The 22233-nt window shown below is 44.0% G+C and overlaps 2 protein-coding genes across 5 annotated transcripts in view; both read right to left on the bottom strand.

The window, feature by feature from the left end:
• LOC139420887 (exportin 6) overlaps positions 1 to 4344 on the bottom strand; it is a 60880-nt gene extending 56536 nt beyond the window's left edge. Inside the window, exons 1-3 of one of the 2 annotated variants that reach the window (XM_071171277.1) lie at positions 3818 to 4344; positions 1206 to 1296; positions 232 to 344 (exon numbers count right to left, since the gene is read on the bottom strand). In XM_071171277.1, coding sequence (XP_071027378.1) covers positions 232 to 344; positions 1206 to 1296; positions 3818 to 3820 — 207 coding nt within the window. In that variant the 5' untranslated portion in view covers positions 3821 to 4344. The remainder of the gene's footprint in view (positions 1 to 231; positions 345 to 1205; positions 1297 to 3817) is intronic. The other variant, XM_071171278.1, reaches the window with a different exon arrangement.
• An 824-nt stretch (positions 4345 to 5168) lies between these two features.
• Positions 5169 to 21951, bottom strand: LOC139420891 (adenine nucleotide translocase lysine methyltransferase). Of its 3 annotated transcripts, none has more exons than XM_071171288.1 (6): positions 21873 to 21951; positions 15547 to 15709; positions 12659 to 12763; positions 8817 to 8957; positions 8200 to 8250; positions 5169 to 7941 (listed from the first exon to the last, which is right to left on the bottom strand). In XM_071171288.1, exons 2-6 carry the CDS (start codon positions 15706 to 15708, stop codon positions 7735 to 7737), a joined length of 666 nt encoding a protein of 221 aa, XP_071027389.1. In that variant the 5' UTR covers position 15709; positions 21873 to 21951; the 3' UTR covers positions 5169 to 7734. The 3 variants fall into 3 exon arrangements, with proteins under 3 accessions (XP_071027389.1, XP_071027390.1, XP_071027388.1); XM_071171289.1 differs by lacking the exon at positions 21873 to 21951 and adding an exon at positions 16533 to 16616; XM_071171287.1 differs by lacking the exon at positions 21873 to 21951 and having other exon boundaries at positions 15547 to 15923.
• Positions 21952 to 22233: the final 282 nt, after the last annotated feature.

Here is a 22233-nt window from a genome sequence, read left to right as displayed (position 1 = left end):
TCACTCATCCATATATTTATATGTACATATTCTTATTACAACCCTTTACATTTCGGTGTATTAGCTAGTTGTGAAATTGCTAGATATTACTTGGTAGATATTACTGCACTGTCGGAACTAGAAGCATAAGCAATTCGCTACACCTGCATTAACATCTGCTAACCATGTGTATGTGACCAATAACATTTGATTTGATTTAGACTATTCATAACATTCACCAAATTAACTTACCTCAAATACTGTGAGACTGTACATCATCACATACTCGTTGCGAGTGTTGGAGAGGAAGTACAAGCAGTGGCGCCAAGCTCCCATCTGCTGAGCAAAGTTATTCAGCAGCTCTTCTGCAGAAAGGGCAGAAATAAAGGAAGCACATGATAAAAAAATGTTTGAGTCATTTCAAGTCATTGCTTACATAAAAAAGGTAATTATGACAACTTTTCACAAATATAATAACATTTCTGTAGTGCTTTTCATAAGAATGTCAAAGAGCTTAAAATGCAAACAACTAACAAGCAATACATCATCATGAGAAGCTTAGCTAGTTAGACTTGGCCTCTATTGGTTGACCTGAGTGCATGCATGCTCTAATGATGGAGAGAAACAGTTCATGACATGATCAGAGGAAGATGGTCAAGGCGACAGTTGATGAGTCTAGTGCAGGACTACTCTGGGAACCAGTCTGTTGTGTTACTGGACCTCTCCTCCTTCACAATGTGTAGCACCCACTTGGATGATGCCTCAGCAGCTCTGGGCGCCAGAAAGCTCACCAAACACAGTTCAGAGTAGTAGCCCTTCGTCCTCACTACGAGCCTTTTGCCTCAGCACTGAATTATTTTACTTTACAAATATGAGGATATATCTGTAATTAAAAATGCATCCGCACTCTATAGCAAATCCATAGCAAATAAATATAAAAAGTTCTGCAAACTGGCCACTATTTCGCCACCAAATGTTCCATGACAATAGAGTTGAATGAATGCAATTATCATGGAACTTTGAACCAACCATAGCAGCACCCATTACAATTTTAAAATCACATATCAAGTGCACCACAGTACATGGCTCTGGTCCATCCTACTATAATGCTAAATTTCAAGGGTGGCCAGACTTGCTCAGATGGTTGCACAACAATACTTTTGAATATTCAAGTTTCTGCACCCATATCAAATTTGGCACGGTACTACCACCAGTGCCACACTCACCAATCTCTCTCTTGCGCTCGTTGGTTGTACAGCTGTGGAAGAACTCTGTCATGAGACTCTCCAGAGCGCGCAGTGAGCTCTCCTCTGATGCCTGCCGGATCAAAGGAGGAAGGGAGCGAGGAATGATAGAAAGGCGGGGAATAGGAAAATATGAGCGATAGGTAAAGAGCTTTAAGAAAAAATTGTTAGTTTATCAGAGTTAAGAATGTGACCTAAACTCACATTTTTTTGACCTAAACTCAGATTTTGAACAGCGATCAGGAGGAGCCAATGAGAGCTCGCCAATGTGATGATAATGTTGTATCACATCACCCAGAATGTGTAGACTCTCGAGCATGGGCGATGACGACTACTACTAGTATGCGTTTGTAGCCTTTAACCAAAGCATCAAATTGTTACAGCTCTGAAGTTCACAAGCAATGTTATTGAATTCAAAATGTATAGGCTACACACACTACATGACCAAAAGTATGTGGACACCTGCTCATCAAACATCTCATTCCAAAATCAGGGTCATTAATATAGAGTTGGTCACCCCTTAGCTGCTCCACTCTTCTGGGAAGACTTTCCAGTAGATGATCAAACATTGCTGTAGGGACTTGTTTCCATTCAGCCACACGAGCATTAGTGAGGTTGGGCACGGATGTTGGGTGATTAAGGCCTGGCTCGCAGTCATCCCTAAGGTGTTCGATAGGGTTGAGGTCAGAGCTCTGTGCAGGCCATTCAAGTTCTTCCACACTGATCTCGACAAACCATTTCTGTATGGACCTTGCTTTGTGCACGTGGGCATTGTCATGCTGAAATAGGAAAGGGCCTTCCCCTTTCCTAGTTGGAAGCACAAAATTGTAGAATGTCATTGTATGCTGTAGCATTAAGATTTCCCTTCACTGGAACCAAGGGGCCTAGCTCGAACCATGAAAAACAACCGCAGACCATTATCCTTCCTCCATTAAACTTTACAGCTGGCACTATGCATTGGGGCAGGTAGCGTTCTCCTGGCATCCTCCAATCCTAGATTTGTCTGTCGGAATGCCAGATTGTGAAGCGTGATTCAACACTCCAGAGAAGGTGTTTCCATCTCTCCGGAGTCCAATAGCAGCAAGCGTTACACCACTCCAGGCGCAGCTTGGCATTGAACATGGTGATCTTGGGCTGCTCGGCCATGGAAACCCATTTCATGAAGCTGCTTCCAGAGGCAGTTTGAAACTCAGTAGTGAGTGTTGCAACCGAGGACGGACGGTTTTTACCCACTTCAGAACTCGGTGGTCCCATTCTGTGAGCTTGTGTGGCCTACCACTTCGCGGCTGAGCCGTTGGTGCTCCTAGACGTTTCCACTTCACAATAACTGCACTTACAGTTGACCAGGGCAGCTCTATTTAACCTTAATTTAACTAGGCAGGATGAACTGACTTGTTGGAAAGGTGGCATCCTATGACAGTGCCATGTTGTAAGTCACTGAACTCTTCAGTAAGACCATTCTACTCCCAATGTTGGTTTAAGGAGATTGCATGGCTGTGTGCTCAATTTTATACACCTGTCAGCAACAGGTGTGGCTGAAATAGTAGAATCCACTAATTTGAAGGGCTGTCCACATACTTCTGTATATATAGTGTATTTCATCTCTGTATGGCAGGTGTGAATGTCTGACTGAAAACATTTACAAGGCTGCATTTGAGCCACAGCTCATTCTAACTACGTTAAAATGAAATCACATAATTATTTTCGCAAGACAGCCGAGAATCCTCACGACCAAGTGAAAAATCTTGTGTGACATTGTTTAGTCTGCGCACCACTACGTTGGGGGACGGGACGACGACAGGAATGACGATCGTTATACTCACTAACTTCCTCATCGCATTGGTAATTTCCACTCAATTGCCATTCATAATCATAGTATAATGGTATGCACTAAACTAGCAGCAAAGGGGGTCTGTGATGACAACTAAAATGTCAATTCACTATTTAAGAGAGAATTGTTCAATTATTAGCATTTGAGTAAGGAAGGACAGTATAGCAAAAATGAATATAGTGATTCCTCTGCATATCTGAAGCATCTTGCAGATCAAAAGGCCCGAATTCTTCAAATGGGCCGCAACATGCAAGGATTACTCAATGCAAATATTTGGTCTTGCAAGATGGGCGTCTTGTGTCGCAGACAGACGAATTCGACACACATCCCGGAAACCAGGTAGCCTACTCATGTGTGGAGCACAAACAAGAACCGTTATCTTGTGCGACAGGGTTTTTAAAAATATATCTCCTTCCAGAATTATGGAATTATATACTGGGAAAATATCGTTGAATAGATAAATTAGAAAGCTTTAAAGATATGATACGCCACATTTGACTATACCGGTAACTAACACATGCAAATAATGAGTGCAATAAATGGATATGACTCAATACTAATGGTTTCACATTTTCATAAAAATATTATAAACGTTACTCAGTAAAGGAGACAATTTCTGTTTAGTTATCGCTTTGCTGAAGTCTACAACATCTATTCTACATTGTCCGCTATGTATTGGATTTTTAATAGTATCCATTTCCTGATATGTTAGTTAATTAGCTAGTTAACTGTAATAATGTGGCAAACTAAAACCCATACTCACCATGTTCGGAGTTAATTTTGATGGCTCTCCAGACGTCCAATAAATATTTGTAGCAAGCAGGCTACTTGAGGTGTTGGCTACACCGGCAGAGGCTCATGTTGTGGCAATGGGCCCACTCGCGACTACAAGACACCGCGACATTGCATCATAAAAATGCAGGAAAAGTCATTTATTAATCTAGATGTCGATACAATGTATGGCTTTTTAAGAGACGACCCTTGCTATTGTTGATAATGTTGCTACACGGGGTTTAGTGGAGGTGAACCAGACATGTAGCTAAGTCTGCCTAGCTGTTGCAGTGGGAATCCCGGTTAAAAATAAAGCACGCATTAAAGATGGTCTATTTGAGGGGTTTACGTCGTAAGTGCTCCGGAAAATCTAATACAAACTGAATTTACAGCATCGTGCTTGTTCCTGTTTTCTGTGTTATTCTCCTGACGCGGCTCTGCCCAGACCCAGTGTTAGCTTTGGCTAAGCTAACTGGTTGCTTTTGAGCTGCTGTACTGAGCCTGAGGCCTTGAAGTCGCAACTTCCTCCGGGTGAATCAGCCCCTCCCCACCGGAAGTAACATTTTAATCTTGAGCCGGATGAGTCCGCCGGCCACAAACAAAATGTAGCGTATTACATTAAATATTTTCACAAGACTATCTCTATTTGCAAACGTCCCACTAAGGGTGGCACATTTAGAATAGGAATTCTGTTATCAATTTACAGCACACACACATCAGGATCAACCCCACATGCTTCCCTCCACCCCATCAGAACCTTGGCCCCATGCACTTTTTTCTTTCTTTGAAGATACTCAGCAATTTAAGGTTTGTTAAATGCCCATTACCCCCAGAAATGTCTGAGTGATGTATCAGAGCAGTGACACCGGTGTACCAAAAATGAGATCTGAGACACTAGTCTGAATCTCAGCCACCATCTGGCTCTGACTGCCCTTGTCTGGAGTGGCCCGAGTGGGCTTTATAAACCCACATTAATCTTTTCAGTTAGACGCTGTTTCTGTCTGCAGAGGGCTAAATAAACACACACCAATCTTAAATCAGAATCAGGAACACAAGGAGCCCCTGGGGAATGATGGCCTCACCATAATCATTTATGCCTGATCAGGTGTGTTTCCCCCCAAATCATCCTATGTCCTTTGCCTAGTGCTAAACAAACTCACTCCAGATCTATATATTTTTGTATGTCACATACAACGCCAAAAAAAGGTTGACTTTTGATGATCTGGTGAAACTCAATCTTATTAGTCTTAAAACCGTTGAAGCTACAATCTAGCTCTTAACTGAGGGCTTGGTTTGATTGGTAGCGATGCGTGGGTTAAATCACAGTGGAAGCCATAAAAAAACACATTAGTATTTGTATTTATTAGCGATCCCCATTAGCTATTGCCAAGGCAGCAGCTACTCTTTCTGAGGTCCAAACAGGACATTTCAATACACATGAAACAAAATATAAAACAGTCCATCATAACATTAGTACACCAGTACATATGTATAATACCACCATACAACAATATTACAATGTGCATGTGTGTAGAGCGTTTGTGATAGCGCCTGTGTGCATACATATTACAACCTATGTGTTTGCTCCATAACTTGTTACTTCATACGCCTTTATGACCATGATATACAGTGCATTCGGAAAGTATTCAGACCCCTAGACGTTTTACATTTTTTGTTACATTACAGCCTTATTATAAAATGTATAAAATGTATTTATTTAATTGATTATGAACCATAATCAATTAATGAACATGCACCTGTGGAACGGTCACTAAGACATTAACAGCTTACAGACGGTAGGCAATTAAGGTCACAGTTACAAAAACTTAGGACACTAAAGAAGCCTTTCTCCTGATCTGAAAAACACCAAAAGAAAGATACCCAGGGTCCCTTCTCATCTGCGTGATTGTGCCTTAGGCATGCTGCAAAGAGGCATGAGGACTGCAGATGTGGCCAGGGCAATAAATTGCAGACCACGTGTAACAACACCTGCACAGGATTGGTACACCCGAACATCACACCTGTGGGCAGGTACAGGATGGCAACAAAAACTGCCCGAGTTACACCAGGAACGCACAATCCCTCCATCAGTGCTCAGACTGTCCGCAATATGCTGAGAGAGACTGGACTGAGGACTTGAAGGCCTGTTGTAGCAGGTCCTCACCAAACATCACCGGCAACAACGTCGCCTATGGGCACAAACCCACTGCCGCTGGACCAGACAGGACTGGCAAAAAGTGTTATTTTGAAAATTTTTACTATGCAAGTCAGTTAAGAACAAATTCTTATTTTCAATGACGGCCTAAGAATAGTGGGTTAACTGCCTTGTTCAGGGGCAGAACGACAGGTTTTTACCTTGTCAGCCCGGGGTTTCGATCTTGCAACCTTTCGGTTACTAGTCCAATGATCTAACCACTAGGCTACCTGCTGCCCTCTTCACTGACGAGTCATGGTTTTGTCTCACCGGGGGTGATGGTCGAATTCGGGTTTAACGTCGAAGGAATGAGCGTTACACCGAGGCCTATACTCTGGAGCGGGATCGATTTGGTGGTGGAGGGTCCGTCATGGTCTGGAGCGGTGTGTCACAGCATCGTCGGATTGAGCTTGTTGTCAGTGCAGGAAAACTTCACGCTGTGTGTTACAGGGAAGACATCCTCCTCCCTCATGTGGTACCCTTCCTGCAGGCTCATCCTGACATGACCCTCCAGCATGACAATGCCACCAGCCATACTGCTAATTGTGTGTGTGATTTCCTGCAAGACAGGAATGTCAGTGTTCTGCCATGGCCAGCGAAGAGCCCGGATCTCAATCCCATTGAGCACGTTTGGGCTCTGTTGGAACGGAGAGTGAGGGCTTGGGCCATTCTCCCCCAGAAATGTCCGGGAACTTGCAGGTGCCTTAGTGGAAGAGTGGGGTAACATCTCACAGCAAATCTGGTACAGTCCTTGAGGAGATGCATTGCAGTACTTAATGCAGCTGGTGGCCACACCAGATACTGACTGTTACTTTTGATTTTGACCCTCCTTTTGTTCAGGGACACATTATTCCATTTATGTTAGTCACATGTCTTTGGAACTTGTTTAGTTTGTCTCAGTTGTTGAATATTGTTATGTTCATACAAATATTTACACATACACATGTTAAATTTGCTAAAAATAAATGCAGTTGACCGTAAGAGGATGTTTCTTTGACGGGTGTGTACCATTCCAAATCATGTCCAATCAATTGAATTTACCACAGGTCGACTCCAATCAAGATGTAGAAACATCTCAGGGATGATCAATGGACACAAGATGCACCTTTGCTCATTTTTCATGTTTCCTAGCAAAGGGACTGAATACTTATGTTTATAAGGTATCTGGTTTTTATTTTGAATAAATTTGCTAAAATTTCTAAAACCTGTTTTTGCTTTGTCTTTATGGGGTATTGTGTGTAGATTGAAGAGGACATGTTTTTATTTAATCAATTTTAGAATAAGGCTGTAACGTAACAAAATGTGGAAGAGGTATGGTTTTTAAAGATGTCTGGATTGTACCATGTGCTTGGTAGTTTATCTGTTGACAGGTTCATATACTCAGACGGCATCTCACTCCCTGGTCTTTTCTCAATTCCTATCACGAAGAGTTTTGAAATCAACCACACCCCCTTTGAAACAGCTGTTGTTTTCAAAAGGCAAGGAGAGGACGGAGGCAAGGAATTGAGAAAATCCAATTGAGAAAAGGTCCCTAACTACCAATTCAACACTGTGAGGAGTGGGTCTCAGTCAGCAACTTGTGTCAACCCATGTAGATGAAAATGTTTTGTCCCTCCTCCTCAGACTACCAATTGTTTCTTCCATCATACAAATGCTCATGCTTATGTCTCATGTCTTCCTGGTCCAGACAGTTACTTGGTTCTCTCACTTTCAGTTCAAACTGGTGATTTCAACTCTTTAGGTACAGGTAGCACAGCACTCCCTGCTGGCAGTCTTTGGGCCTGTATGGTATAGGCCCAAGCTCTGTCGACACCATCTCCTTCAATCCTGCATGGAGTCCACTCAGTGAAGGGAAACCTACCGGCTACGACCAGGGCGTCATCTGGAAGCTCAGCCTCCATCTTCTCCTGCAATAAAGAGAGCTAGGCAAACACATACACACATATTCATCCAGCTGTCTGTTTTTCAAATCAGTTGGCTAGCAGCTGTCTATTCATTTATAGCTAGCTAACAGGTGTTTTTGTTCCGGCAGCCAGATGATATAGGAATTGACCCCTCAACCTCGTCACCAGTGGCGCCATGCTCCAACTTACTGAGCAAATGGTTTGACCGCTATGGCTGAGTATCTGTATCGTCTGCACACATTAATTAATAATGTGTGTCAATGCAAAAAGACTTACCACACTGGGGGCCAAAAACACAGTAACATTCTTACACTCAGTAAGGTCCACCTGGAATGAGAAATGCAAATATCAACATCCAAAAATCAACCTATCTATTAGACACATTTTATTTATTTTTATCACCATTTTATTTTTTACAGTGTAAACATGTCCTCTTTGAATGTAACTGAACAAAGCAACACAAACAGTGACCAAAAACAAATAAGAGTAACCAAGAAACTACAGTAAGTAGGGTCTTGTGTTTTTCCTGACCTAATCTGGAAAAACTCTGGGCCCTAACAATAAAGCTTGGTAAAACAACTAGTAGTAACTCTTTGTGGAACTAGTAATAGTGAAAAAGGTATAAAATATGTGGATGAGTTTCACCAACAACCAAACATGTGAACTCAAAACTTAATCAACCCCTAGCCCCTGCCCCCTGGACATGTATGTAGTTTTTAAATAATTGGATTGGTGTAAGCAATATGCTGAAAATTCCAACAAGCCTATCAGAGTGCAAGATTAAGCTATTGGCCATATAGTTTACCTATCTAATCCTCTTAGATCTGAAGTGAAGAAGCTAGCAGTTGGTTTGGGGTTGGGAAAAAGACACATAACATCTGCCTGTTTCACACCTTCCAGAGGTCTTCCTGCCGATACGACACCTTCCCATAATGGCCTGCTCTCCATGCGTGGAAGTTAGCTAGACGAACTAACCAGGGGTTGAGTTCGTATCCTACTGTGGGACCAAAGCCGTGTTTGTGTGCTTCCAGCACCTGAAAAGATAAAAACATGAACTTGGTTCTCAACAAAGGTACCGTTTCTCTCTCTTTCACACATGCATACACACACCTTGTGGACACCAAAGCCCTGTTGCAGCTTACAGATTCAGCATACACAGATACCCATTCCATATCTGCAGGGGCACGCCCAAACTTAAAATTAGAGCTGGGTGATATGTTAAATTAATTAGATAAATTTGAATGTACAGTTGAAGTCGGAAGTTTACATACACCTCAGCCAAATACATTTAAACTCAGTTTTTCACAATTCCTGACATTTAATCCAAGTAAAATTCCCTGTCTTAGGTCAGTTAGGACCACCACTTTATTTTAAGAATGTGAAATGTCAGAATAATAGTAGAGAGAATGATTTATTTCAGCTTTTATTTCTTTCATCACATTCCCAGTGGGTCAGAAGTTGACATACACTCAATTAGTATTTGGTAGCATTGCCTTTAAATTGTAAATACCCAAATTACTGGGAGTTTATATGTGGAGTGTGCGACTCGCTTTATTTTGATAGTTTATAGTCAGCACCTTCACACAAACATATTTTTCTGGGTGTGTGCCAGCTCATGTTTTTTATTAAACTATTTTAATGAAATAATTAAATTATTAGCGGGTCTTACGGTTGTGGAAGGCTTATATTTAGCGTACTTATAATTTTACTGTTTGAAACTAAGTGTATTTTACCTTTTTATTTGATTTATTTAACTTTTATTTAACCAGGTAGTGTTACGTGTCTCGTCGGAAGGCATGGACCAAAGCGCAGCTTGGGAAGTGTTCATGATATTTAATAATCAAAACACCCGAACAAAATAACAAAGTGAAAAACAAACAGTTCTGTAAGGCAAATAAACTTTACAGAAAAGAACTACCCACAAAACACAGGTGGGAAAAGGGCTGCCTAAGTATGATTCCCAATCAGAGACAGCTGCCTCTGATTGAGAACCACACTCGGCCAAAAACAAAGAAATAGAAAACATAGAAATAAAGAAACTAGAATGCCCACCCTAGTCACACCCTGGCCTAGCCAAAATAGAGATTAAAAGCCTCTCTATGGCCCGGGAGTGACAGGTAGGCAAGTTGAGAACAAGTTCTCATTTACAATTGCGACCTGGCCAAGGTAAAGCAAAGCAGTTTGACACATATAACAACACAGAGTTACACATGGAGTAAAACAAACATACAGTCAATAATACAGTAGAAAAATAAGTATATATTCAATGTGAGCCAATAAGGTGAGATAAGGGAGGTAAAGGCAATAAATAGGCCATGGTGGCGAAGTAAATACAATATAGTAATTAAAACACGGCCCCCTTGAACTTTGCGACCTTTTGCCACATTTCAGGCTTCAAACATAAAGATATAAAACTGTATTTTTTGTGAAGAATCAACAACAAGTGGGACACAATTATGAAGTGGAACGACATTTATTGGATATTTCAAACTTTTTTAACAAATCAAAAACTGAAAAATTGGGCGTGCAAAATTATTCAGCCCCTTTACTTTCAGTGCAGCAAACTCTCTCCAGAAGTTCAGTGAGGATCTCTGAATGATCCAATGTTGACCTAAATGACTAATGATGATAAATACAATCCACCTGTGTGTAATCAAGTCTCCGTATAAATATATATCTTTATGTTTGAAGCCTGAAATGTGGCAAAAGGTCGCAAAGTTCAAGGGGGCCGAATATTTTCACAAGGCACTGTATAGATGGTCTATTTAAAGTTGCAGTGATCTGTGAGCTGCTCTGACAGCTGGTGCTTAAAGCAATTGAGGGAGATAAGTGTTTCCAGTTTCAGAGATTTTTGTAGTTCGTTCCAGTCATTGGCAGCAGAGAACTGGAAGGAGAGGCGACCAAAGGAGGAATTGGCTTTGGGGGTGACAAGTGAGATATACCTGCTGGAACGCATGCTACGGGTGGGTGCAGCTATGGTGACCAGTGATCAGAGATAAGGCAGGTCTTTCCCTAGCAGGGTCTTACCTAGCAGGACCTGGAGCCAGTGGGTTTGGCGACGAGTATGAAGCGAGGGCCAGCTAACGAGAACGTACAGGTCGCTGTGGTGGGTAGTATATGGGGCTTTGGTGACAAAACGGATGGCACTGTGATAGACTGCATCCAATTTGTTGAGTAGGGTGTTGGAGGCTATTTTGTAAATTACATCGCCAAAGTCGAGGATCCGTAAGATGGTCAGTTTTACGAGGGTATGTTAGGCAGCATGAGTGAAGGATGCTTTGTTGTGAAATAGGAAGCCAATTCTAGATTTAACTTTGGATTGGAGATGTTTTATGTGAGTCTGGAAGGAGATTTTAGTCTAACCAGACACCTAGGTATTTGTAGTTGTCCCCATATTCTAAGTCAGAACCGTCCAGAGTAGTGATACTGGACGGGCAGTCAGGTGCAGGCAGCGATCGGTTGAAGAGCATACATTTAGTTTTACTTGTATTTAAGAGCAGTTGGAGGCCACGGAAGGAGAGTTGTATGGCATTGACGCTCATCTGGAGGGTTGTTAACACAGTGTCCAAAGAAGGGCCTGAAGTATACAGAATGGTGTCATCTGCGTAGAGGTGGATCAGAGACTCACCAGCAGCAAGAGCGACCTCATTGATGTATACAGAGAAGAGAGTCGGTCCAAGAATTGAACCCTGTGGCACCCCCATAGAGACTGCCAGAGGCCCGGACAACAGGCCCTCAGATTTGACACACTGAACTCTGTCGGAGAAGTAGTTGGTGAACCAGGCGAGGCAATCATTTGAGAAACCAAGGCTGTTGAGTCTGCCGATGTGGTGATTGACAGAGTCGAAAGCCTTGGCCAGGTCAATGAATACAGCTGCACAGTTTTATTTCTTATCGATGGCGGTTAAGATATTGTTTAGAACCTTGAGCGTGGTTGAGGTGCACCCATGACCAGCTCTGAAACCAGATTGCATAGTGGAGAAGGTACGGTGGGATTCGAAATGGTCGGTGATCTGTTTGTTAACTTGGCTTTTGAAGACCTTAGAAAGGCAGGGTAGGATAGATATAGGTCTTTATCAGTTTGGGTCAAGAGTGTCCCCCCTTTGAAGAGGGGGATGACTGCAGCTGCTTTCCAATCTTTGGGAATCTCAGACGACACGAAAGAGAGGTTGAACAGGCTAGTAATAGGGGTTGCAACAATTTTGGCAGATATTTTTTAGAAAGAAAGGGTCCAGATTGTCTAGCCCGGCTGATTTGTGGGGGTCCAGATTTTGCAGCTCTTTCAGAACATCAGTTGACTGGATTTGGGAGGAGAAATGGGGAAGGCTTGGGCGAGTTGCTGTGGGAGGTGCAGTGCTGTTGACCGGGGTAGGGGTGGCCAAGTGGAAAGCATGGCCAGCCGTAGAAAAATGCTTATTGAAATTCTCAATTATAGTGGATTTATCGTGGTGACAGAGTTTCCTATCCTCAGTGCAGTGGGCAGCTGGGAGGAGGTGCTCTTCTTCTCCATGGACTTTACAATATCCCAGAACTTTTTTGAGTTTGTGTTGCAGGAAGCAAATTTCTGGTTGAAAAAGCCAGCCTTGGCTTTTCTAACTGCCTGTGTATATTGGTTTCTAACTTCCCTTTAATTATACAACAAATCTTATTTAGAGTTGATATATTGTGAATCGGCCATAAGTTTGAAAAAATATATATATATGATTTTTAAGCCACATCGCTCAGCCCTACTTACAATCCTGCCATCACCGGAGCCCAAGTCCACAAGGTTACCATGTCGACCACTCAGCAGTGCCATCACATTCCGCACTTGTTTCTTGCTGGCGGGGAGATAGGGCACCTGCAGAAAATATCGCAACCCACATCGGTTATCAGAACTAGGAGACAGAAATGTCTTTAATACTTTACTTAAAAGCCTACAGATGCAATGTACTACGATGAGGTTATAATGCATTGTAAGAGTTGTCATGAGCATGTATGTCTTATAAAGGCGTCAGCATGCTTCAGTTCGGCTGGCACCTAGCTGACCTCAGCTAGTCGAACCGAACGAAGGTGCTCGCATACTCCCTTAAAATACCTTCACTTGAAAAAAAAGAAAAAAGCAGCAATGGTACTGTGTGGCTCAGTTGGTAGAGCATGGCGTTTCCAACACCAGAGTTGTGGGTTTGATTCCCACGGGAGACAAGCACGAAAATGTATGCCCTCATTACTGTGAATTCCTCTGGATAAGAGTGTCTGCTAAATTACTCCAGTCCTTGGGGCCTAATTGGTCTCACATCTTTTCCCCAGCGAACACACCTGACTCCAATAATCAACTAATGATGATCTACAGTTTAGAATGCAATCAGTTTGACACCACTCCGGCCCCCCAAGGACTGGAGTTGCTCATCCCCGTCTTATAATCATCTCATAATGATTCTGATTTAATAAAAAAAATAGCAATTGTGAAGAGTACATCCATTTTGTGACTTTTACATTTAATGATAAACCCACAGATTCTCAAAGAATGACTTATTAAAGCCTCATGAGCTCAGTTCAACTGTCGTGCGTACCCCAGCAGAATCCAAAATATAAGCTTATTTTACTTCATTGTTTGTAAACAATGTTATTGTAAAAACTATGGTTAAAACTATTATTTTGTTATCATGGATGGTTAGTCCTTGCATCCATAGCTCTGCCTATGAATTTGAGAGTGGTTACTAATTTCTCCAGCCCCATCCCACAGCTGTTAACCAAAACAGTGGCGGGTAGCCCTCTTTGTTATTGAACGGAGCTTGCCCATTTAAAAATGTGATATAAAGACAGGAATAGCATATTATAAGCCCTATTATAAGACATTATAAAGGCTCATATTATAAAGCATTATACCTGGATGCTTTAAAGTGAAGCGTAAACTATAGAGCTGACACAATTCCCCAATCCTCATGACAGAAAGACAAGTCGGATCTACATAATATACACTGAACAAACGTATAAAACGCAACATGTAATGTGTTGGTCCCATGTTTCATGAGCTGAAATAAAAGATAGCAGAAATGTTCCATATGCACAAAAAGCTAATTTCTCTCAAATTGTGCACAAATTTGTTTACATCCCTGCTAGTGAGCAGCTCTCCTTTGAGAAGATAATCCATCCACTTGACAGGTGTGGCATATCAAGAAGCTGATTAAAACAGCATGATCATTACAGAGGCACACCTTGTGCTGGGGACAATAAAAGGCCACGAAAATGTGCAGTTTTGTCACACAACACAATGCCAAAGATGTCTCAAGTTGAGAGAGCATGCAATTAGCATGCTGACTGCAGGAATATCCACCAGAGCTGTTGCCAGATAACATTACAATTAATTTCTCTATCATAAGCCACCCATAGCATCATTTTAGAGAATTTGGCAGTATGTCCAACCAGCCTCAACCGCTGACCACATGTGTGCCATTGTGTGTGCGAGCGGTTTGCTGATCAATGTTGTGAACAGTGCCACATGGTGGCTGTGGGGTTATGGTATGGGCAGGCATAAGCTACAGACAACGAACACAATTGCTTTTATCAAATGACAATTTGAATACACAGAGATACCGTGATGAGATCCTGAGGCCCATTGTCATGCCATTCATCTGCTGCCATCACATGTAGACATGATAATGCGCGGTCTCATGTCGCAAGGATCTGCACACAATTCCTGGAAGCTAAAATGTCCCAGTTCTTCCATGACCTTCATACTCACGAGACATGTCACCCATTGAGCAGTCCACCTGGTCGTGCTGCTGCTCAAGTTTCAACTGTTCTGCCTGCGGCTATGGAACACTGACCTGTTCACCGGACGTGCTACCTTGTCCCAGACCTGCTGTCTTTAACTCTCTAGAGACAGCAGGAGCGGAGAGATACTCTGAATGATCTGCTATGTAAAGCCAACTGACATTTACTCCTGAGGTGCTGACCTGTTGCACCCTCTACAACCACTGTGATTATGATTATTGCATCTATGAACATTTGAACATCTTGGCCATGTTCTGTTATAATCTCCACCCAGCACAACCAGGCCTGGCCACCCATCATAGCCTGGTTTCTCTCTAGGTTTCTTCCTAGTTTCCAGCCTTTCTAGGGAGTTTTCCCTAGCCACCGTGCTTCTACACCTGCATTGCTTGCTGTTTTGGGGTTTTAGGCTGGGTTTCTGTACATCACTTTGTGACATCAGCTGATGTAAGAAGGGCTTTATAAATACATTTGATTGATTGGGCAAGTTTGGGATGCTCTGGATATCCAGCAACTTCGCACAGCTATTGAAGATTAGTGGGACAACATTCCACAGCCCACAATCAACCGCCTGATCAACTCTACGCAAAAGAGATGAAGTATGAGGCAAATGGTGGTCATACCAGATACGGACTGGTTTTCTGATCCACGCCCCTGCATTTCTTTTTTAGGTATCTGTCACCAGTCATGTTAAATCCATAGATTAGGGCCTAATGAATTTATTTAACGTGACCGATTTCCTTATATGAATAGTAACTCGGTAAAATCTTTTAAATTGTTATATGTTACATTTATATTTTTGTTCAGTATATTTATATCTGATGATTCTGTAATTGAATTGCACCGCAGTGAAAACGACCCAGGTCTTACCTGTAACCTCAGAGGGACTTTTCGAAATCCAGGCATGAGAACCCCTGCCCACATGGCATAGACAGCTAGCCCTGTGCCAGCAGTTATCTGGACAATTCCCCAAGCACCTAGATGTTTCTCCTTGAACTCTGCAAGAAACTCTTCCGGACTGTCCTCTTCCATACTTGAAATACAAAAAATATATATTTTAGCAATAAAGAAATGTGTTATATTTAAGCAATAAGAACCGGGGGGTGTGGTATATGAACAAAATACAACGGCTAAGGGCTGTTCATAAGCACGAAGCAGCGCGTTGTGCCTGGACACAGCCCTTAGCCGTAGTATATTGGCCATATACCACAAACCCCCGAGGTAACTTAATGCTATTATAAACTGGTTACTGGTTTTGAACAGAAAAACACATTGGTTTGTCATACCCGTGGTATAGAGTCTGATATGCCACGGCTTTCAGCATCCCGGAGCCAAACTATCCAGTTTATAATATGCAGTTAGTATAGCCTAGTAGTGTCTAGTCCTGTTGCAGCACATAATCTAATGAGTCTTTTATCAGGGCTATCAATAAACCTGGAATATTGAAAGATGCTAGCTAACAACACATTTTTGTTCTGGAAAAACATATAATTGAATGGTGTTATATCTTTGTATAACTTTTACAGGCAGTTTTTTATAGGCTAGTTTATTACAAATTACATTCATAAACTTTCAACATACAGTGCATTCGGAAAGTATTCAGACCCTTGACTTTTTCCACATTTTGTTACGTTACTGCCTTATTCTGAAATGGATTAAAAAATATATATTCCCTCATCAATCTACACACAATACCCTATAATGACAAAGCAAAAACAGGTTTAGAAATTTTAGCTCACTTATATAAAAAAAAGAAGAAATATGACATTTACATTAGTATTCAGACTCTTTACTCAATACTTTGTTCAAGCACCTTTGGCAGTGATTACAGCCTTGACGCTACAATCTTGGCACACCTGTATTTGGGAAGTTTCTCCCATTCTTCTCAAGCTCTGTCAGGTTGGATGGGGAGCGTTGCTTCACAGCTATTTTCAGGTCTCCAGAAATATTTGATCGGGTTCAAGTCCGGACCCTGGCTGGGCCACTCTTGGACATTCAGAGTGATGTCCCGAAGCCACTCCTGCGGTGTCTTGGTGTAACGACTTTCTTCTATTTCCTCCTCTGACGAAGAGGTGGAACAAGGATCGGACCAAAATGCAGCGTGGCTATTGCGATCCATGTTTATTTAACAACGTAAACACGAATCAATACAAAAACAATAAACAGTAATGTGAAAACCGAAACAGCCTAAACTGGTGCAAACTGACACAGAGGACACAAAGGACAATCACCCACGACAAACTCAAAGAATATGGCTGCCTAAATATGGTTCCCAATCAGAGACAACGATAAACACCTGCCTCTGATTGAGAACCACTCCAGACAGCCATAGACTTTGCTAGATCACCCCACTAGCTACAATCCCAATACATACACACCAAAACCCCAAGACAAAACACACCACAATACAAAAACCCCATGCCACACCCTGGCCTGACCCAATACATGAAGATAAACACAAAATACTTTGACCAGGACGTGACAGAACCCCCCCCCCCCCCCTAAGGTGCGGACTCCCGAACGCACCTCAAAACAATAGGGAGGGTCCGGGTGGGCGTCTGTCCATGGTGGCGGCTCCGGCGCGGGACGTGGAACCCCACTCAGTCAATGTCTTAGTCCCCTCTCCTCGGGTCCCTGGATAGTCCACCCTCGCCGCCGACCATGGCCTAGTAGTCCTCACCCAGAACCCCACTGGACTGAGGAGCAGATCGGGACTGAAGGACAGCTCGGGACTGAGAGGCAGATCGGGACTGAGGGGAAGCTCGGGAGTGAGAGAAAGCTTGGGAGTGAGAGAAAGCTCGGGAGTGAGAGAAAGCTCGGGAGTGAGAGAAAGCTCGGGAGTGAGAGAAAGCTCGGGTGTGAGAGAAAGCTCGGGAGTGAGAGAAAGCTCGGGAGTGAGAGGAAGCTCAGGAGTGAGAGGAAGATCAGGAGTGAGAGGAAGCTCAGGCAGGTAGATAGATCTACCAGATCCTGGCTGGCTGGTGGTTTCAGCAGATCCTGGCTGACTGGCAGATCCTGGCTGACTGGCAGATCCTGGCCGACTGGCAGATCCTGGCCGACTGGCAGATCTGGCAGATCCCGGCTGACTGGCGGATCTGGAAGAGTCTGGTTGACTGGCGGATCTGGAAGAGTCTGGTTGACTGGCAGATCTGGAAGAGTCTGGTTGACTGGCAGATCTGGAAGAGTCTGGTTGACTGGCAGATCTGGAAGAGTCTGGTTGACTGGCAGATCTGGAAGAGTCTGGTTGACTGGCAGATCTGGAAGAGTCTGGTTGACTGGCAGATCTGGAAGAGTCTGGTTGACTGGCAGATCTGGAAGAGTCTGGCTGACTGGCAGATCTGGAAGAGTCTGGCTGACTGGCGGATCTGGAAGAGTCTGGCTGACTGGCGGATCCTGGCAGACTGAAAGATCTGGCTGCTCCATGCTGACTGGCGGCTCTGGCTGCTCCACGCTGACTGGCGGCTCTGGCTGCTCCATGTAGGCTGACAGCTCTGGCGGCTTCTTACAGACTGGCAGCTCTGGCGGCTCCGTGCAGACTGGCAGCTCCTTGCAGACTGGCAGCTCCTTGCAGACTGACAGCTCCGTGCAGACTGGCAGCTCCTTGCAGACTGGCAGCTCCTTGCAGACTGGCAGCTCCTTGCAGACTGGCAGCTCCTTGCAGACTGGCAGTTCGGGCTGCTTCATGCAGACTGACAGCTCTGGCTGCTCCATGCAGACTGACAGCTCTGGCTGCTCCATGCAGACTGACAGCTCTGGCTGCTCCATGCATACTGACAGCTCTGGCTGCTCCATGCAGACTGACAGCTCTGGCTGCTCCATGCAGACTGACAGCTCTGGCTGCTCCATGCAGACTGACAGCTCTGGCTGCTCCATGCAGGCTGGCAGCTCTGGCTGCGCTGAACAGGCGGGAGACTCCAGCAGCGCTGTAGAGGAGAAAGGCTCTGGCTGCGCTGAACAGGCGGCGCGCACTGTAGGCCTGATGCGTGGTGCTGGCACTGGTGGTACTGGGCTGAGGACACGCACAGGAAGCCTGGTGCGGGGAGCTGCTACCGGAGGGCTGGGGTGTGGAGGTGGCACAGGATGGGCTAGACCGTGAAGGCGTACTGGAGATCTTGAGAGCAGTGCTGGCACAGGACGTGCAAGGCTAGGGATGTGCACAGGAGGCCTGGTGCGTGAGGCTGGAACCAACTTCACCAGCCGACTAACACGCACCTCAGGACGAGTATGGAGCGCTAACCCAGGTGCCATCAAATCCCTGACACGTTCCGTCGGGCGAATTCCATGCAAAAAGCACCAACACAGCAACTCCCTCATTTCTCTCTCCTCCAATTTCCCCAATAACTCCTTCACAGTCTCTGCTTCGCTCACCTCCAACACCGGCTCTGGTCTCCTCCTTGGCTCCTCACGATAAACAGGGGGAGTTGGCTCAGGTCTGAACCCTGACTCTGCCACACTCTCCCTGAGCCCCCCCAATAAATTTTTGGGGCTGACTCTCGGGCCTCCGTCCTCGCCGCCTTGCTTGCTTCGCAAACTTCATTCTCCTATATCCTTCCGCGCACTGCTCCATCGAATCCCAGGCGGGCTCCGGCGCTCTCCCTGGGTCGACCGCCCACCTGTCTATCTCCTCCCAAGAAGTATAGTCCATACTGTACTCCTCTTTGGGCTGCTCCTGTTGCCTCTTCTCCTGCTGCACCTTTGGGCGGCTACACTCCCCTGGTTTAGCCCAGGGTCCTCTCCCGTCGAGGATTTCCTCCCATGTCCAGAAATCCTTATTGCGCATCTCCTCTTTGGGCTGCTCCTGCCTGTTGACACGCTGCTTGGTCCTTTTGTGGTGGGTGATTCTGTAACGGCTTTCTTCTATCTCCTCCTCTGACGAAGAGGTGGAACAAGGATCGGACCAAAATGCAGCGTGGCTATTGCGATCCATGTTTATTTAACAACGTAAACACGAATCAATACAAAAACAATAAACAGTAATGTGAAAACCGAAACAGCCTAAACTGGTGCAAACTGACACAAAGGACAATCACCCACAACAAACTCAAAGAATATGGCTGCCTAAATATGGTTCCCAATCAGAGACAACGATAAACACCTGCCTCTGATTGAGAACCACTCCAGACAGCCATAGACTTTGCTAGATCACCCCACTAGCTACAATCCCAATACATACACACCAAAACCCCAAGACAAAACACACCACAATACAAAAACCCCATGCCACACCCTGGCCTGACCCAATACATGAAGATAAACACAAAATACTTCGACCAGGGCGTGACACTTGGCTGTGTGCTTAGGGTCATTGTCCTGTTGGAAGGTGAACCTGAGCACTCTGGAGCAGGTTTTCATCAAGAATCTCTCTGTACTTTGCTCCGTTCATCTTTCCCATTGATCCTGACTAGTCTCCCAGTCCCTTACTGAAACACATCCCCACAGCATGATGCTGCCACCATCATGCTTCACCGTAGGGATGGAATTGGCCAGGTGATGAGCGGTGCCTGGTTTCCTCCAGACGTGACACTTGGCATTCAGGCCAAAGAGTTAATTCTTGGTTTCATTAGAAAAGAGAATCTTGTTTCAAATGGTCAGCGTCCTTTAGATGCAGGCTGTCATGTGTCGTTTACCAAGGAGTGGCTCCCATCTGGCCACTCTACCATAAAAGCCTGATTGGTGGAGTGCTGCAGGGGTTGTCCTTCTGGAAGGTTCTCCTGTCTCCACAGAAAAACTCCGGAGCTCTGTCAGAGTGACCAAGCTTTGGTCACCTCCCCGTCCAAGGCCCTTCTCCCGATTGCTCAGTTTGGCCGGGCGGCCAGCTCTAAGAAGAGTCTTGGTGGTTTCAAACTTCTTTCAATTAAGAATTATGGAGGCCACTGTGTTTTTTGGGACCTTCAATGCTGCAGAAATGTTTTGGTACCCTTCCTCAGATCTGTGTCTCGAAACAATCCTGTCTCAGAGCTCTACGGCAATTCTGTTGACCTCATGACTTGGTTTTTGCTCTGAGATGCACCGTCAACTGTCTGAACTTATATAGACAGGTGTGTGCCTTTCCAAATCATGAGGGCTGAGGGGCTTACGTTGCAAACTTCCCATGCTTGGCTAATCATTTTTGGACCGAAGACAAATATGGCTGCGAGGATTCCCCCCAAGTGCATAAGGCGATGATGGTAAGTGGACAAGGGTGTGTCTATTATGAGTTTGAAATGCAGCCTATAATGCTCAGAGTAAATCATTGAATTTAGGGGGGAAATACCCAACCTATATGCAATAAGAAAACTCAGGCAGACATTTCCTAAATTGCGTTATCGGAAGCCCCCATCTCCATACAGTTTTCTGTTTCCAAAACTAGAATCTGAAACGCTTCGAACACACCGACAGCATTATTGCATTTTTGTACACCAGAATTACATTAATGTCCAATGAAACACTGCGTTTGCCTTGCAGCATTGTTGCAGAGCGTTCGGTGTAGTGCATATGTTGGATTTACCAAACGTATGCGTCAAACTGTATGCGTAGACGGCTTGACAGAAATGGTAGCAGAAGGTGAATGTTGAACTTTTGTTGCATACATATCTAGATGATGCTGCGTCCTATTTTGCGAAATACACTGTCGGTGTGTTCGAAGCGTTACTATATCATAACAAAAATGTTTGTTATGATATAGTCAATTGTGACTTTGTGGTTATGGAATCTAGTTGAAACCGTTTATCATCTGCATACGGGCAGATCAAAATCAAGCCTTCGCCCAATCTTTTTCCAAATAATCAATAACAAAAACCTTAAACCAGGAACTACTGCTGCTCATAGTCACATTCTGGTCACCGCTAGAAGGGATCCAGTTTTTGTCAAATTAATGTCAGATTTGACTTCTCGTAGCAGATAAGGAGAATTGTGTTCAGGTTAATTAAAGGTTTAGCTAAAATGCGCGTTAATTTGACTAAATCGGGATCCCTTCTAACCATGACCCATAATATTCTCGCGGTTTCATCTCCACGAGAGATGACCGACTGGGCTGATCCATTGTTTTGATGAGATGATGCATTTCTGAGCTAACCTTTTGTTACTTGTTATAACGAACAAGCAATGTGACAAATCGCTTGAGGATTTACGAGGACATAAGTTATGCATTAATTTCTCCTAATACGCGATAACATGTAGTTAAGAGAAAATAAAATAACCGAGAAGCAATTACAGACCTGTCAAGCTGCAACCTTGGACGGATCTTACCCTTGACGGACCGGACGAATGAGTCCGTATGCTAATGCGTTGTACCAGTACATAATCTATTGTTGATCTGCGTTCCACTGTACTCAAGGTGGTTTGTGTATTTTGTTTAAATATTAACTAAACATATACAGTTAGCCTCGATGTTAAGCCTCTTAAAAATGAGTTATTTGGATCTCTTAGTCTGACACATTCTCTCAACTTTTAGGCTTAGATTAAAGGGTTAGGCCACCCAAATAAAAATACATTTTGATTTCTTTACCCTGTAAACACGGGTATTGTCATTCCGCCAAGTCTGTTGCAAAACGTTTCTTGGACAAAAGCAAACGGAAT

This window comes from Oncorhynchus clarkii, chromosome 12 (assembly GCF_045791955.1).
Source record: "Oncorhynchus clarkii lewisi isolate Uvic-CL-2024 chromosome 12, UVic_Ocla_1.0, whole genome shotgun sequence".
NCBI lineage: Eukaryota > Metazoa > Chordata > Actinopteri > Salmoniformes > Salmonidae > Oncorhynchus > Oncorhynchus clarkii.
Note: the sequence above shows the minus strand (reverse complement) of the source record. Positions and strands in the feature narration are given on the sequence as shown.

Bases quoted from the DNA above. Each gene is read 5' to 3' on its own strand.
- LOC139420891 (XM_071171287.1), bottom strand. From the start codon at position 15,879: ATGGCCAATATACTACGGCTAAGGGCTGTGTCCAGGCACAACGCGCTG. The intron at 8,958-12,658 runs GTAAGTAGGGCT...TTATCTTTTCAG, and splicing joins GCTCCGGTGATGGCAGGATT to GTGCTGGAAGCACACAAACA. The intron at 8,251-8,816 runs GTGTGAAACAGG...TTCTCATTCCAG, and splicing joins GGCAGGAAGACCTCTGGAAG to GTGGACCTTACTGAGTGTAA.